The sequence below is a fragment of the Dromiciops gliroides genome, chromosome 3, assembly GCF_019393635.1.
Source record: "Dromiciops gliroides isolate mDroGli1 chromosome 3, mDroGli1.pri, whole genome shotgun sequence".
Lineage (NCBI taxonomy): Eukaryota > Metazoa > Chordata > Mammalia > Microbiotheria > Microbiotheriidae > Dromiciops > Dromiciops gliroides.
The window spans coordinates 56092248-56110031 of record NC_057863.1 but is presented as its reverse complement, the minus strand read 5'-3'; the positions used below and the strand labels follow the sequence as shown (position 1 = coordinate 56110031).

The following is a 17784-nucleotide window of genomic DNA, read 5'->3' as shown; positions in this document are numbered from 1 at the left end:
ACTTAATACTTACTAGCTGTGTGACCCTGGGCAAGTCACTTAACCCTCATTGCCCTGCCCCCCCCCCCCAAAAAAGGTGTAAGGCTAGGATCTCCCCATATGTTGTACTTATAATTTTTGTGTTCTCATTACAAAAATAGGTTTAGTAAGTTAAATCTATGACTTATGAGATGTCATAATTCATTGACTTCTGTTAATTTATAATAGCTGAGGATAATTCTCAGATATTGTCTCTCCCCCCACTGGAATTGTGTTAAGAAGCTAATCAAAACAGAGGTGCCCAGAAGTGTTTTGTTGGTTTTTCAGTTAGAAATGTATTCCATTTAGATGCTATCTGAATCAAAAAGAAATAATGAGAAGCAGTGTGGTGGTGTGGGGGGTTTTTGTGTATTTGTTTTTCACACTGCCTGACACAGAAAAACTAAAACTCAGGGCTCAGGGAATTAGGGGCCAAGTTAGGGCTCAAACATATGACATAGAAGTAAACAAATTACAAGGTAGCGCTCACTGGACTTAAGGAAAAGAAGATATGTTCTGCCCAGGTGCTTTTAATGTCATGATGTGGTTTGATTTACAGATTAGAATGGTAGCCTCCACCCCGATAATTAGGAAAAGTATTAAGACATAATATTTCAGATATGTGTATATAAAATCATGCTACTTACCAAGTTAAGTAGAGCTATAAAATACTTGTAAAATAGATCTTTTGTGTGTGTTTTTTAGTCTCTTGACTTTTTAATGAGGTAGTGGATAGAGCCTGGGGCCTGGAAGGTTTTGATTAGAATTTGTCCTCCTCCCACACTTAGCTGTTTGCTCCTGTGCCCCTCTCCCAAGTCACTTAGCTTCTGTATGCAACAAAGAGACTTCCTAGGCTTGGTCTGCTAAGTATTGGATTGCAATCTGCGTTAGGGAAGGGAGCCCTCCATACTGGAAATTCCCCACACTAAATAAACCACAGTCTTCTTCTGTTCTTAGAATTTTTAAAGGACCATCGTGTTGTCTTGCAAAGACTGATGCTTTGGTATGGGTTTTTTCTTAATTTCATTTCAGCAATGTTGAAATCAAGGAAAAGAACACAATTTATTTAAATGTTTCTGCCTAACAAAACAAAAACATTTTTGGTTTATGGTACATTCTCTGGAAACCTCCACTCTAAAGGACCTAGAATTATGGCATTTTAATGTTATGATTTTATCATTTAACTGTTGCATCAAAATGGATTCTCTGAAATGTAGCTCTGTATGTTAAGTATATACCATATAATTCATTACATGTCTTCCTTAATTTGAAGTTAACCTGTGATAAACTTTGTCTTACGAGATTCATACAATACGATCAGAAATTGCTGTGATTCTGCTCAGACAGAAGTGAAGTGATATTTTAGACTGACTGGTCAGGTAGCGTAAAGTGTTGGGAAATTTTATGAATCTACTTAAGTTTAGAACAAGACTAGAACACATTTTCTGGGATTATACTTTACTCCTTTTAATTCAGAAAATGGTTTTCGAATTTTATTTTAATGCCTTAGGATTGTATTATAGCTGTCTCTGCACCTTTAGCAGAGTCCTGTCTCACCTTTGGTGAGTAAAGAGGTGGGTAAAGAGGAGTCGAAACGTTTCCCAGCCCAGTCTGCTTTGGGGTAGCATCTTTCATCACAGACAGCACTGTACACAGCCAGTATTCATTGAGAAATGCAGGCTCTCAGAAATTGACCTCTTGAATCTGGCAAGTCTTCAGAACAATCTTGGTGGCAAGTCACTACTCTACTATTCACCAACTGCAATGATAAAACATTGTTTCTTAAGGTTGAAAACATTTTCTGCAAAAATAAATAAATAAATGCAAAAGCAACTGTTACCAAGGTACAAAATAAAAAATTACATAATTGTGTGTAATGATGCAAGATGTGATTTGGTTGAAAAGGTTACTTCTCATGCAAGCTTACCCACACATTTATGAATTAAATGTTGAAACCACAGTTGTTTCCTTATATCTCATTCACACCTTGGTAAAGGATATGACGCTTGGCAAGTTCACTTAACTAAAATATGTGCTACTTGTTTTTTGTCTTTTCTTCTTTGAAAACATCAGTGGGCTTGATGTAGTGTCACACCACAAATGTCCCTGAATGTTCTTTATTTGCAGCTTTTGTTTTTAAAAGACTTACTAATAGTGCGTTGAATGATATTGAAATCTCACTTCTTACTCATTGACATGGTTGGTACTTTCATTGTCATGCAATATGCAGCATATGGGATTTCTTTATAATCATATTTGTTAGAGTTATATTTAACCTAAACAATGTATATAACCCAGGGAAATGGTATACAAATAAAATACATAGCTGTAAACCTTTCATGTGTTAAAAAAAATAATGTTTTCTCCCCTACCTTGATTTATGATTGGTCAGTTTTACAAAAAAATTTTTTTTCTCTTTAGTATCAAGGCGTGCCACGGGCTGCCTCTCATAAATGGACAGAGCTGTGACCCTTATGCTACAGTTTCTCTTGTGGGACCTTCAAGGTAAGATTAAAAAAAAAAAGCAGCTTCTTAAGTATGAAACTTTCTGGTTAGAATATACAGAATTAGGTCACTAAGAGTAATGGTTAAATAGCTTAATAGCCTTTTACTAGAGACTGGAATAAGCAAATATTTATTTTTTTAAAAAAATCCAATGTGATTTTTTTTTTAACCAATCAAACAACAAAGCCCCATTCTTCTACTGGGAAAAAAAGGTGATTGCCATTTCAGATCTGTTAGACTGATCTTGGCAACAACTCTGAGTACATTAGTGATTTTATGGTAATTAAATTGCTTTGAAGATTTGTATCGAGTCAAGTTTCCTATGTTAAAATTCCAAGATACTGTACAGTTGGAATACTATTTTAATAAATGTGCCAGGGGCAGCTAGGTGACACAGTGGGTAGAGCACCGGCCCTGGAGTCAGGAGGACCTGAGTTCAAATCTGGCCTCAGACACTTAACACTTACTAGCTGTGTGACCCTAGGCAAGTCACTTAACCCCAATTGCCTCACCCCAAAATAAATAAATAAGTAAATGTGCCAATTTATTTTATGATGGTTTTTTACATATTATCTACTGCAAAGTAACTCAGAAAGAACATCATAGTAAAAGATGACTTTATTGTGGACATGTCTTGTGCTTTAGGGAGTGAATCCTAGGCTCTAAACTTCAGACAAGCTAGAGTCCCAGATATATATATAAATATAGATATATAGGTAGAGAGAGAGAGAGCTCTATAGCTATATTTCCTGTAATTAACAGAAATTTTTAAAATGTTCTATATTGGGGGGTTTTAATTTTTGTTTTGTCATAGACCCCTTTGACAGTCTTGTGAAGCCTTTGGACCCCTTCTGGGATGCCTAAAATGCTTAAAATAAATTATATAAGATCAAAAGTCAATTGTATTAAAATTCAGGTATCAAAATATAAAAAAGAAAAACCAAGTTCAGTGACTTCCAAATGGCAAACCCCTGTTATACATACAGTTTGTAATTCATTTTATTTGTAGGTTTCACCCTGAAAAGCAACAGCCAAGAAGGCCATATTTTTGTCCACCCCCAAAATAATTATTTGAAAACAGTAGCAGTTTTTAAAAATCTTTCTAGTCTCTATATAACAATGAACTGTGACTTCTTTAAATAAGTCAATTCAACAAACATTTCTTTAGAAGACATTTCTCATATTTTCTTTGTAGCTATATCCCCTTCCTAACTAACCACTTCCTCCTTTCTTATCTCAATAGATTTTTCTCTAGAAGCTTAGAACACATACCAAGTAGATACTACTATTTATAGTATTTCTTAGGGAAAATAAGGATAACAAATGTATTTAGGGGGCAGCTAGGTGGCACAGTGGATAAAGCACCGGCCCTGGAGTCAGGAGTACCTGAGTTCAAATCCGGCCTCAGACACTTGACACTTACTAGCTGTGTGACCCCGGGCAAGTCACTTAGCCCCCATTGCCCCACCAAAAAAAAAAAAAGTCTTTAAATTTTTTCTTTTAATAGGATGTCCACCCTCACCCACTCTGTGTAAATGAAATTTTGTTTTACTTAAAATTTTGGGGAAAGTAGTCATTAAATATTTTTAAGTGCCTACTACTTGCCAAGCACCATGCTAAGTGTTGGGGATACAAAGGCTGACAGAAGACAGCCCCTTCCAACAGGGAGTGCATAGTCTAAGGGGATGGCAGCATGCATACGGTTGGTATGGGCTAAATTGGGAGTAATTATCAGGTGATACTAATAATGGAATTAAAGGAGGTAGAGATGGAAACCAGAATAACACAAAATAGCAGGTAATTTTTTGTATCTTGTCTTCTCTTGCTAATGACTTAACAGCCATTGGTGGGGCAGCTAGGTGGTGCAGTGGATAGAGCACTGGCCCTGAAGTTGGGAGGACTTGAGTGCAAATCTAATCTCCTAGCTGTGTGACCCTGGGCAAGTCACTTAAACCCCCGATTGCCTCAAACATCTGAGTCCATCTCCGGTCATCCTGATCTATATCTTGTCACTGGACTCGGATGGCTCTGGAGGAGAGTGAGGTTGGTGACACTGCAAGTCATGACATTACCTCCTAATCTCATTGAGACATTCTCTTTGAGAATGAAGGGCAAACAACAACAATAGCTACTGGTAAATATATGTATAGCAAATGTATCTCTCAGATCCCTGCATGATCTAATGATTTATGAACCCATGAAGCACTCTTAAACTGAATAAAGTGCTTTATTATATTCCTCACAAGTGTGTATCCTCATTTTATGTAATTTCTGAAAAGCTGTGCATAAATTTAGTTTGCATAATCTTTTTTAAAATAAAGGAATTTAAAGGAAATTTATAGGAATTCCCTTTTCTAAAGGGATAATTATTTCAGTGCATTTTATAATTGTGCATATTAACTATATTATCTTTATTAAATTCAGATTTCTGTAATTCCTTTTGGGAAAGCATTAGCACATCAGCATATAATCACTATATCGAGCATGTAGTAGTTCTGGCTTAAAAGGGAAAGAATCCAGATTCACAAAATTACCACCTAGAATGTTGCTTTATAAGAGCCACTTCTAGGTTCGTTTGAAGCTCCTTTCGTGGCATTTTGTTTTGTATAAATCACTAGCCACGTGAAAAAGATCAGGGACAAAAAAGTCCAAAACTAAACTCCTTTAAACCCAAATCCTATCTACTTAGATATAGCTGTGTTTATTGGAAAAGCCCCAGTAATGTCACTGAACTACAAAAGTAGGCATAATCCTGTAATGCCATTGTAATGGACTTAAACATATTTGAGTTTTCTTAATGTTCAGTCTAGCACAGCCGGCTTATATTTTGTTGACTTTTGCTTGCCGGGCATCATTTGGTCTACAGCACATTAGAAAATTGTTTTGCTCTCACTCAGGTTATACTTTAGCAGAATTGACAGTAACCAACCCATGCCTCATCCTTGATACCATCTCATCAGCACGGGGTGTCCCCTCCATCAGTCATTCAGCTAGTATTTATTAAGTGCCTGTTATTTGCCAGGCCCTATGGCAGACAGTAGAGATGCAGGTGCAAAGAATGAGATAATTCCTGGATGATTCCTGTCCATGAGCTTCCCAAGGACTCCTAGAGAGTCTATCTAGCCACTGCACTGGAGAGCTTCCTCTAGTGCTTGGAATGGTTTGTGGCTACCATTGCTGCTTCCTCGATCATGCTGTCTCCTAAAGAATAAAACTTGTATGTAGCTATGGCATATAGACATGGAAAAGGCTTATCACGCCACTGCCTTCTTAGAATTTGCCAGACTTATATATAGGTGCTCAGAGGTCCTCCCTTCTGATCCTTTCATTTTACACATGAAGGAACCAAAGCCCAAAGGCACTAGATGACTTGCCTATGGTCACAAAGGTAGTAAGTGTCAAAGGCAGGATTTGAATTCATATGCTCTGACTTCACAGTGCTCGTTCCAATATACCAAGCCTCTTTTCTTTCAGTCCTCTTGAAGAAGTGATTTTTCTGTTTACCAGTTACTTCAGGGAACGTTTCTAATTACAAGAATGTAAGAATTTTCATTCTTATCTGAGTTTCCTGTTGACTCTAAAAGTGAAATAAAATCCTCCCTGGTTGAAAATAGCATGTTTTATAATTGTGTACTGTTAAGTTCTACCAAGTAAAACTTGACTACATTGGAACAGGAATGACCAGAAGAAGACAAAAGTAAAGAAGAAAACAAGCAATCCACAGTTTAATGAAACCTTTTATTTTGAGGTAGGTAACTTTTTTCTGTATAAGTGCATTTGGGTTGTCTGTTTTTAACGTTGAGAATTAGTCTTAGTATTTCACACATTTAAGTTTCATAGACTCTATTTTTTAATGTAATAAACATTTTCTATGATGCCTCCTTCCACATGGCTCTCTACCTTCCTATCAATGTCCTTCCTAAAATGTAGTCCCCAGGAACATAGGTGAATGCATCCATCCGCACGTGTCTGACTAGAGCAGTAGATAGCTGGGAGTGAGGCCGCCTTTGTTCTGGGCATTCTGCCATGTTACGCTATTGAATCATTGACTTAGAGTCCACTCGGGCCCTCAAATCTTTTCTATGTGAATTGTTGTCTAACTATGCCTTCCCCATCTAGTATTTGTAAAGTTGGTCTTTTGAGCCCAGAAGAATCAGTATTTATTCCTGTTGAACTTTATCTTACTAAATTAGCCCATTATTTTAATCTATGGCAGTATCTTTTTGTATCCTATTATCTAGTGCTTTAGCAGTCATTTTCACCTCTGTCATCTACATCGATCACTTTTTATGGTTTATTAAGTTAAATCTAAACTCCTTAGTATATAAGTAGAGCTTGATGCTAGATTATCTAGTTAAGCCTTCTCATTTTGCATATGAGAAAATTCAGGCTAGAGATGTTAAACAATTTACCTCTTGTCCAGATCCAAGACAATCCCAAAGGACTAATGATAAAGCATACTATCCACCTCCAGAGAAAGAACTGATATTGATTGAACACAGACTGAAGCATGCTATTTTGTGTTTTCTTTCTTTTTTTTTTTACTTGAGTCTTTTTATATAAAATTACTCATATGGTAATGTTCTATATAATTGCACATGTATAACCTATATCTGATTGCTTATCACCTCAGGGAGTGGGGAGGGGAGGGAGGGATAGAATTTAGAACTCAAAACTAGAAAGGAAGGAAGGAGGATATGGAGAGGGGAAACTTGGGTTTTTAAAAGGATATTTGTTGAAGAATTTTCTTTTACAGGTAACCAGATCTAGTAGCTACACCAAAAAATCCCAGTTTCAGGTAGAGGAAGAAGACATTGAAAAGCTAGAAATCAGGTACGTTTCTTGCTGTCATAGAGAATTCAACTTTTATGCATTTAAAGAAAAATTTGTGATTACTAGTGAAATTGTAAAATCTTAATATACAAGAGAAATTCAGTAACTAAGGTGAGTTTTAAGTCCCATCTTCAAAATTATTTCAGAAATCTAAACAAAAGAATTGCCAAGTTCATCTTGCAAAAACTATAGAAATACTCTGTATTCAAACAGGGTAGTATGAGTAGGTAGAAGTACATGTATCTTAGGGAAATCATTTCCATTAAAATTTGCTTAGTACTTAGTAAATTTACTTAGTACTTAGTAAATTTACTCTGCTTACTTCCACTCATATCTCTTTGAACACCTTAGAGTGTTAAATATGTTGATCATTATTGAAACCACGGTCTTCCATGTTTACTAAAACTTATTAGATTGTTGAAAACAATTCATTTTGCTTTTTAGTTTATAAGAAAGATAGGGAGTGTGGTAGAGTAACTGGTGGGATATGTGGCATCAGAAAGATTTGGATTTGACACATACCCTTGTCTGAACAAGGTCAGGTCACAACCTTTCAGTTCCCCAGGCAGCTCTTGAAGACGAGAAGGTGTGGAGGAGTTGCTGCACTCACTACATCATAGAAGCAGTTTCCATACCAAGTAGTTTCCCACACCACTGAAATAACAAGTCTGTTCAGAAGCTTTTCATTTAAAAGGGTGTTTTTAATTTTAAAGGTTCCCCCCCCAATGCAGTATTCGAGGTATATTTTATTTTACAGATATCCACCAAAATTGCCTTCTAGAACACTTTTATTTTTGTTACTTCAAATTTTATTACCTTTTTGTTTTTTAATCATAGCATTATAGATGCAAAGATTATTTAGAACATCAATTATACCACATTCAAGAATTAATTGTCTTATTCCTCTTACCACATCTGCTGTCTAACAGAAATGTCAGTGAGGTAAGATGTGCAGTAAGATAACCAAACCAGCTGCATGTGTTTGGAGTCTCTTAGCTTTCTTAGGTCTTAAATATTTTAGCTATTGCTTGGTAAGAGAGTAATTTTTTGTAAATGCATGTATAATATAAGTGTGGTGTTAACGGTGTGTTCATTTTAAAGGTCATATTAATCATGTAATTAAAATATATTGGCAATGTGTGCTCCTGAATTTGCTATAATTAAATATTGATTGCAGATACTTGAAAGAAATTACAGTATTTTTATTCATGTTTCTTTTCTCAAATCCAACAAAATCACTGTAGTCCTGATTTCTACAGGTAAAAAGAACACAAATTTAAATGACAACTATTTTATTTATGCTTTACATTTTGACAAATTGTTGCTTTCTGTTTCTAAATAAAAGCCACTACAGCATTTTTTTATGTTTTCTAGATATGACAGTGCTAACATCTCTTACTTTGAGCATGTAAAATTAATGCTACAATCCCAATCATAGAAGTTTGCAACTATTTTGTGGCATGTATCTTCTTACATTTGAAAAAATAAACAAATCGGCATTCAATTTTCAGGGTTGATTTATGGAACAATGGAAACCTGGCCGATAATTTTCTGGGAGAGATCAAGGTTCCCGTGAAGGTGTTGAGAAATGATTCCTCTCATCAAGCCTGGTAAGAATGGAGAAACTAATAGTTTGGGACAGTTTGGTAAGCTCAGTGGTCTGTCATTAAGTCATGTCAGCCCTTTTGTTCAAAAAGCTGTTATTTACAGAAGAGTTCTTCAAAGAAGCCCTTGTTTTCTCCTTATTCTTCCCTTTGAGGATTCAGTTAGAATCATTTGTTAGAGCTGATGATGTGGTCAGGATCGGAAGTTATTGTAGCCTCTGTAAGAAATAAGAACTTTGTTGTTGACTTCCTGTGTGTAGTTAGTTTACATCCTCAGTTTCACAATGAGCATGTTTTTATTGCCGCATAGGGAAGAATGGCATCAAGGAAGGCTTCATGGGAGATCGGGCATCATAGGCATTCAAGGATGGACAGGAGCTCAGCCAGGGAAGTGAGAAGACATTCCGTCCTAGGGAATTTTGTGAACCAGGATAAGAGGCAGTGAAGTACGTAGCATCTGGGAGCTGGCAGGTGGTTTGAGTTACCTAGATGACATGGAGGAGAAAATAGTTTGGAAAACTAGGATGACATCAGATTGTCAAGGACCCCAGATTGCAGATGAAAGGCCTTAGACCTTCAAGCTTACCTGGTAAGAAAAAGGAAACTACTGGTGCCCATGATAATATTGTGGGGTATGACCTGCGCAAGTTGTCTCTCAATAAACAAATATAGCTAACAGGATTTGAAACTTTAGGAATTCATAACTTTACACATTCACTCTAAGGAGTATGATCCTCCTTCCTTCTGCCATCTCATACTTAAAAGCTTCCACTTCATGAAAAAAGGAAGGAAGCAAATATTTATTAAATGCCTACAGTGTGCTAGGCACTTTACAAATATTCTCTCATTAGAGTCTCACATTTATGAGGTAGGTGCTATTGCCCCCATTTTACATTTAAGGAAACTGAGTCAGACAGAGGTGAAGTGACTTGTCCTGGGTCACACAGCCAGTATGTCTGAAGTTGGATTTGAACTTGGGTCTTCTTGACTCTAGGCCCAGTGCTCTACCCACTGAGCTAGCTGGTTGTCTGTAGGTAGCTGCTTATCCTTGCCAATAAATTCCAAGAACCAAATGATATCTGGCAGCAATCATACCTCTGCCAGGTGACAGCCCCTAACTTTTCCAGCCATTTATTATTTCTAAACCAACAGGACAGGGAGAAAAACGATCATCTCTGGTAAGACTTCCACACCCTTTTAATGATAAGATTTAGGAATATATTCTGTAGTCCTCTCACGGGCTCAGAAATGTATACATATTGCCATGACCCCACGTGATGGGAAATGCAGAAACAAACCTTAAAACATCATTAACCCCCCAGAAATATTCATGCTAAAAGTATTGATGGAGTAGGTAAAATCTGAGCATTTGATAATTGATAGAGACATGAGTCTGTAAATGAATAGTCCTTCCCGTTATATCAGTAATTAAATCCAATATTGAAATACTGGTTCCTTAGTGTGCTTTCTCCATTTTTCAGTCCCACAGCATCCCCTTGTGGAGATTATTTTAATAGCAGGACAGCCCCGGAATTGTAATTTGTAAATGTTAATGCTAAAACGTTTTTTCCTGTGCTCTATTTCCTTGCCTTTTCATATGACTTCAGATGGCTCTATGCCTACCCTCAACGTAGGAAATAAAATTATTTTCAGAACTTTAATTCTCATATTTGGAAAGCACCTAACCCTATTTCTTGAGTTTTTATTAGTGTAAGTTACTAGATAGAATTGACTGTTAGGACATTGTTTCTCAGCTATTTTTCTTGAGTGAAAATGTTTATCTTATTTCTCAAATGACAAAATCTTACTTCTAGAATTGATTGCCTCCTCCTTTGTTTGGTGTGAGTTCTGAATTGTGAGCCTGTGCTGCTTATGAGATAACTTTTTTCTTTAATCATTAGCTCTGCAGATTAGCAATGGAAGTTTTAAACTAGAAGGGGCCTTAGCAGCCTCTAGTCCCGTCTTAGATTTATGGGTCTGTCCCAGGCCTGTGGGCACGGAACACTATTGAAGTGATCTTAGTTAGCTTAGCCCGGCTTCATCTCCTCCTCTTTGAGAGATGATGGCAATACAAAAACTAACTTTGAAAAAAGAAGTCTTCTAGAAACAATCAACTTCTTATTTTACAAATGAGATCTCAAGCCCAGACAAGTATAGTGACTTGCCCAAGTATGGTGACTTCATGGCATAGCTAGGAACAGAATACAATTCTTATCACTTGTTGGAAGTTGAACCAAGTACTTAAATCATTTTCTGCATGTCTGGATAGAACTTGACCTGAGAATTTGAATCTTTTTTCCATAATGCTTTGCTTTACCATGAATAGAGCATATTCATTTCATCCCATAACCCAAATTAATCAGATACTCTTATTTGAAACTACTTCTGATAAAGACAGAAGACTTTATATACCCAAACAACCCTAAGAATAGAAATATTCACAAAAGCACACTTATTATGATAGTAGTTTTCCCCAGAGAGGCAGTGTGGCCTAATATAAAGAATTCTAAATTTAAAAGTCAGAGGATGTGAGTTCAAATCCCAACTAATACCTTACTACTCCACTGAGACACAAACCCACCTGTAATACATCTGTGATCTTGAGCAAATCACTCCATTTCACTGTCCCTCAATTTTCTTATCAGTATGAGAAATATAAATTCAAGAATCTCTCAGATGCCTTTCAACTCTGTATCTGTTATCCTACAGAATCCCCTCTATGTAATATACATATACTTTTGATTAGGATCTTACCCTTTGAGGTGGGCAGAAGAAAGGAATCAGGGTAAGATTGTGTAGATGTGTATTAGTTGCACTATGTATATCATAGGTAGAACAAGATTGATAAGCACAGCTTGATAACTCCATGTTAAGATTTAAAAGGCATTGTGAAAAGTATGTTAGCCAATATAAAATTATTATGACAAACTTTCTAATTTCAAAGGAAAAACATCCTTCAACTATTTATTTGTTTTTATTTTTGTTTTTGTTTTTTAATTTTTGTGGGGCAATGAGGGTTAAGTGACTTGCCCAAGGTCACACAGCTAGTGTCAAGTATCTGAGGCTGGATTTGAACTCAGGTCCTCCTGAATCTAAGGCCAGTGCTTTATCCTCTGAGCCACCTAGCTGCCCCTTCAACTATTTATAATAAAACAACATGATTTCATCTCCTTTTACGAAAGCTTTGAGTATCTGGCATGTTTAATCTTTGCCTCTTTCTCTTGTGTCAGAACATGTCCTTTGTCTTATTTTAGTTCATTTTCTTATCCTTTTTCAATATCAATTTAGACAATGGTGCCAAACCTCTCATTAATGGAAATCTATTGATGATAGCCAAATTATTCATTTTCATGAGTCTACCATAAGTCTGCGGTTTTCCATTTTCTGTAACATTTGAATCATAAAGCTTTACTTTTCTCCTGTTTTCTTTAGTTTACGTCTTAAAGACTCCATGCTTCAAAACTAAAGTGATTTCATTTTCCAAAAAAAAGTTTCCATCAAGTGAAAAACCAAGTATGTGAGCAGGGACTGCTTACTGTCTTTAGTTATAGTGAAGCAGCTTATGGCTTCTTAATCACGCCTTTAAAAGTCTCTTCTGATTTCGTATAAAGGCAGAATAGTTTCCCAGGAGTGGCTCCTATCTCTAGCACCTCTTCTTTCCTAATAGTAGAAGCTCAGCACTCTCTTCTATTTCCACTGATTGCTCCACTTCAACTGCCTTTATTTCTTTGTCCCAAGGTGATGGGCTGGTTTTTGTCCTGCAGGAACAGGGTCCCTTCAGTGACCCTGAGATTCTCTGTCCCATTTCCTCACCTTTTCCTGAGAGAGCTTATCCTCTTCTTTACCCAGATGTCTCCTTGTCTCGGAGATTCTTTTGAAATGTAGATAGTTTTATCCTCCTCTCCTTTGTGCCTTGGAGCCTAAAGTGAAAGAAAGGGAGAGTATAAAGTTAGTGGGCCACTTAGTGCTTACAGTGCCCTGCCTGGAGTCAGGGAGATGAGTCTTCCCGAGTTCTAGCTGTGTGATCCTGGGCAAGTCACTTAACCTGTTTGCCTCAGTTTCCTCATCTGTCAAATGAACAGGAGAAGGCAATGGCAAACCACTCCAATTTCTTCTCGAGGACTCACAGCTAGTTACTCTCAAATGTCTGTGTGGTCTTGGAAGTCGCTTGGCTTACTGGCTCTTAGGTTCTTCATCTTTTAAATGAGGAAGTCGGATTTGTTGGCTTCCGGGGAGATCTTCTAGAGCCTCATGATGCCATTTTATTCCTGTTTCCCCTTTGTTAGTAACAGGAAAAACTCTCACAGGAACTCTGTGCTTATTCAGGGATAGAGATTTAGGAGGGACACTGAGGGAAGGCATTCTGTTTCAAGGCAGACAGGGAAGGAAACTGGTCAGAAACAAGAAGGTGCCAGGTCGTCGAATCTCCACAGCCTGTAAAAGAAAAGAATCGGGCTAGTAGGAGCCAAGGACTGCCGCTGGGCATTTTTACCAGCAGAAGGTCAAACCCACCAGCACTACCTCTGCCCATCCCTACAGAGCCCTTCTTTACTACAGATGCCACTACTCCCCATTGGAGCTGTGTGATTGTTTCAAACTGCCCGAGTAGTGGGTGAGATGTGGGGAGAAAATGTTCGCCATTCTTCAGCATGGGGGTGGAAGAAAAGAATGTGCTTCTAGAATCCCAGGTTGGGACTAGGATCCATTTCCTACGAAAGCAATGAAACATAACAAGAGAAGGAATGAAAAGAGAGCTACCCTTGCAGTTAGGAAATGCTGCCTGTGACCCTGAGCAAGTGACTGAAACCCTCAGCCTCAAATTCCCATCTATCAAACATCCTGTGTGAAAGTGGTTGTGAAGACAGGACATGTAGAGGCATGCCATTCTGTGTATTGCATAGACATGTGTATGTGACATGATTGAGGTGCGTTATGGGTTAAATAGGATTTTGTGGGCTAGAACGAGACAGACCATTGGTCTTAATCTAATACTACAAGAAAACTTGTTCTGGTTCCAATCTGTTTGCAGGCTTTCAGACCTGTAACATGTTTGACTCTAACTATAATTTCAAGTTATGAAACACGAAGGCATTTAACTTAAAAGCTACATTTGAAATAACCACAACTTGTTTCCTTAAGCTCTGGTCATGTCTTATCTCAGTTAACTTCCTTGATAGATGACTTTCCTTTTCATGATAGAATAGGCCATTATTAGTTCACAGCCTGTCTCACAAAGGTTCATCAGTTAGCTTTTTGTAGTGGCCATATGTTTAGTGAGAAACAGCTGTTACAGTGGACAGGCTAGAGAGCTGCCTCCAAACTGAAGAAGGCCTGGCTCAGGTCTTGTTTGTGACCCCTGCAGCTTGGGTGACCAGGTCCTGGCCAATTCTCTGAGGCTCCAAGGGTCTGAATTGGTGGGAGGAGCTTCCTCCCTGGGAATTACATAAATTGATGTCATCACAGGTCTAGCTTTTCAGATGTTTGAGCATGACCCCTTCTAGCATGAATACTCGAGTGTTTTTTATTTAGGTGGTATCATGATGTTTCATCCAAATTATCTGCCCAGCAAAGCTAATTCTGATAAGCAGTAACTTTTTTGTACCTTTTTTGGAGTGGTACAGTTCATCAGCAGGAAGCCCTGGACTACCTGAGAAGTGATTTCTCCCCCACCCCTACCCCCCAATTCCTAATGCTTAAGAAAAACCCCAAAACCCACTACTCTGGGACCCTTTGTCTTTGCATCTGATCTTTCTCAAGCTAAAGCAGGGAGCTTGCACAACATGAATCTCATCTTCCCAGTCCAGAACAACAATATTTATTGAAATATTTGTTCCTAGTGATTTCACTTATAACAGTTTTAAAGCTGTATTTTTCAAACTAAGACTTTCAAGTCCCTGAGGATAATAAAAACCAGGAAGAAGCAGGGAGTGCCTTGAAACTTATTAGCATCATTTTCTTCTGTTAACCTTTGCTACTTTTGCATCAACTTTTGGCTGAGGAGATAAGCTTGTCCATTGCCTCTGCCTGTCTTTTTTAATCAACTCATCTTATCAATTTTTCTAAAATATTGAAAACTGTGGCGATAGGATTAAAAAATTTGAAGAGTCATGACTACTAAATTTTTATGTTTGATGCTGGAAAGCCATTTCCTTATTCCCATATAAGCCTTAGATTCTTTAGATATTCATAGTCTTTTTTGCATATATAGTTGATTTTATGTTAGGTGGTTCCTAAAAATCTATTTACAAATCAAATATTTTGCTTATAGACTTTTGGTTTCATAATGGCTATTTTACCCAAAAACCTTTTGTTAAGCAAAATTGTCTTTTAAAACAGGTGTTTTCCTGATTTATCTTTTGTATAAATGCAGATTTCACCCATATTGGATTTGCTTAAAGTGTACTATATATTAGCTGTTTGCAACGAAAGTCTGCTGTTTTCGAAATTAGGTTGATAAGTATGGTTCTGAATTTCTCCTTGCTTATTTATTATGTATTGAATTTTAGAAGTATGTTTTCTGGGGCTACTAAATGATCAAATGTTAATCAAATTCTTTGAGACCCTGATCTTTGTACATAACTAAAGACTTTCCTTTGTTTTCCTAAAAGGAAAAGCCTTTTACTCCCATTTATATATTAGAGACCAACATTAGTATTTTAAAAGTCTCTTAATTAACAATGATGGGGGGGCAGCTAGGTGGTGCAGTGGATAGAGCACCGGCCCTGGAGTCAGGAGTACCTGAGTTCAAATCCGGCCTCAGACACTTAACACTTACTAGCTGTGTGACCCTGGGCAAGTCACTTAACCCCAATTGCCTCACTTAAAAAAAAAATTAACAATGATGATGACATTTTATAACCTTAAAGGTGAATTTAAAAAATTTAATTTGGTGCTCTTTTACTTTAGGTACTTACTGCAACCAAGAGACAATGGAAACAAGTCCTCAAAAACTGATGACCTGGGATCACTTAGATTATACATATGCTATACAGAAGACTATGTGCTTCCCTCAGAGTACTATGGTCCTTTGAGAAATCTGCTGCTAAAATCCCCAGATGTTCAGGTACATTCATTAAAATTCTTTTTTTTAGTTTAAACATTGAAAAAAATATCCAACAAATGTTGAATAATCTGAAACACCTTCAGTATGTTCAAATACCATATTGACCAAAAATTAGGCTGCATTTTCTCCCAGCTCAGACTTATATAAAATTGAGAAAGACGACAAACTTGAAATGATGATAAACGATTCATCTTTATTTAAATGGGAGGGAAGGGGGAACCTGACAAATTATTTTTATAAAATAATTGTATGTTATCATTTTTCAGCTGATACATAAGTATTGTTAGGACTATAGCCAATCTTTATACCATGCGTTATATAATTTTAAAAGTCCCAAAGCATATGGAATGTGAACCTTCCCCTTCCAAGAGTGGGTGAGTTGGGTGTGTCCTCTCCTGGCTCTTCATTGGAATCCTGCTTAATCTTTATGTTACATTCACTTGCGTGTGTGTGTGTGTGTGTGTGTGTGTGTGTGTGTGTGTGTGTGTGTGTGTGTATTCCTTCCATTTCCATTGTCATAGTCACTGTGTCTGTTGTTTTCTTGGCTCTGCTGACTTTACTCTGCATCAGTTCATGCAGATCTCTTCATGCTTCTCTATTCATCACATACATCATTTCTTACAGAACAGGAATATTCTATTATATTCATGGACCACAATCTATTTAAGCCACTCCCCAATTAATAGACGTCCTCTTTGTATCCAAGTTTTTGCTATCACAAAACATGCTGCTATAAATAATTGGGTATACATGGAGCCTTTCTTAGTATGACTTACTTGAGGAATAAGTCTAGATTCTGTAGTTCATCATTTTCCTTGATATTCTAGGAGCTTTAGTTTTTCCAAATGAACTTTGTTATTATTTTATCAAGTTCTGTAAAGTACCTCTTTGGCAAGCTGGTTGGTATAGCATTAAAGGGGTAAATTAACTTTGATAATATTGTCATTTTTGTTATTTTGGCACAGCCTCACCACGAGCACTGGATATTCCTCCATCTATTTACATTCTTCTTATTTCTTTAAGGAGCACTTTATAATTAAATCTTTACAAGTCCTTCGTGTGCTTTGGTAGATTGGTGCCCGTATATTTTATGTATTTTGTAATTACTTGGAATGCAGTTTCCATTTCTATTTTTGCTTCTTTGATTTTATTATTATTATATAGAAATACAGCTGAGTTTTAAGGGCTTACTTTGCAGCATTACTATTGGTTTTACATTATGATTGCTTTTTCACTCTGCTCTGTTCTAGCCCATCTCTTCCTCAGCTGCTTACATTTTGGGTGAAGTTTGTAGAGATAAGTATGATGCTGTTTTGCCACTTGTACGACTGCTGCTGCACCACAATAAATTTGTTCCTTTTGCCACTGCAGTGGCTGAATTAGACTTGAAGGATACACAGTAAGTGCTTTACTTTTTTAGATATTAATTAACTATAAATTATCAATGTTCTTGAGCCTGGCAATCTGCCTTTCACAAAGTTATTCTCTTTGGTTTGCTCTGATGTAGTCAGCAGCTCTAGAAAGTTGCAAAACAAAAAAAAATTCCCCAAAGTCACCTTTTTTGTAGTTCAGTCACTGTTGTATTGACTAGGCTTTAGGCTTATTTTGTAAAGAGGGGAAAAGAGTACTTTCATATATCTTCAGAAAAACTAAAAACCTTTCTTAGGGTTCACACAATTGTCCTTTTCACCACTAATACTTAACATATTCACATGAAAAATCCACTTTTTTTGTTGTTCTCTAATACCTGAATATTTGTAT

General features: G+C 36.9%; 1 protein-coding gene across 2 annotated transcripts in view; it reads left to right on the top strand.

The window, feature by feature from the left end:
• Positions 1-17784, top strand: part of RASA2 (RAS p21 protein activator 2) — a 137587-nt gene that overhangs the window by 81759 nt on the left and 38044 nt on the right. For both annotated transcript variants that reach the window (XM_043997446.1, XM_043997445.1), the window contains exons 6-11: positions 2440-2523; positions 6199-6271; positions 7280-7356; positions 8868-8966; positions 15867-16023; positions 17274-17422. In XM_043997446.1, coding sequence (XP_043853381.1) covers positions 2440-2523; positions 6199-6271; positions 7280-7356; positions 8868-8966; positions 15867-16023; positions 17274-17422 — 639 coding nt within the window. The remainder of the gene's footprint in view (positions 1-2439; positions 2524-6198; positions 6272-7279; positions 7357-8867; positions 8967-15866; positions 16024-17273; positions 17423-17784) is intronic.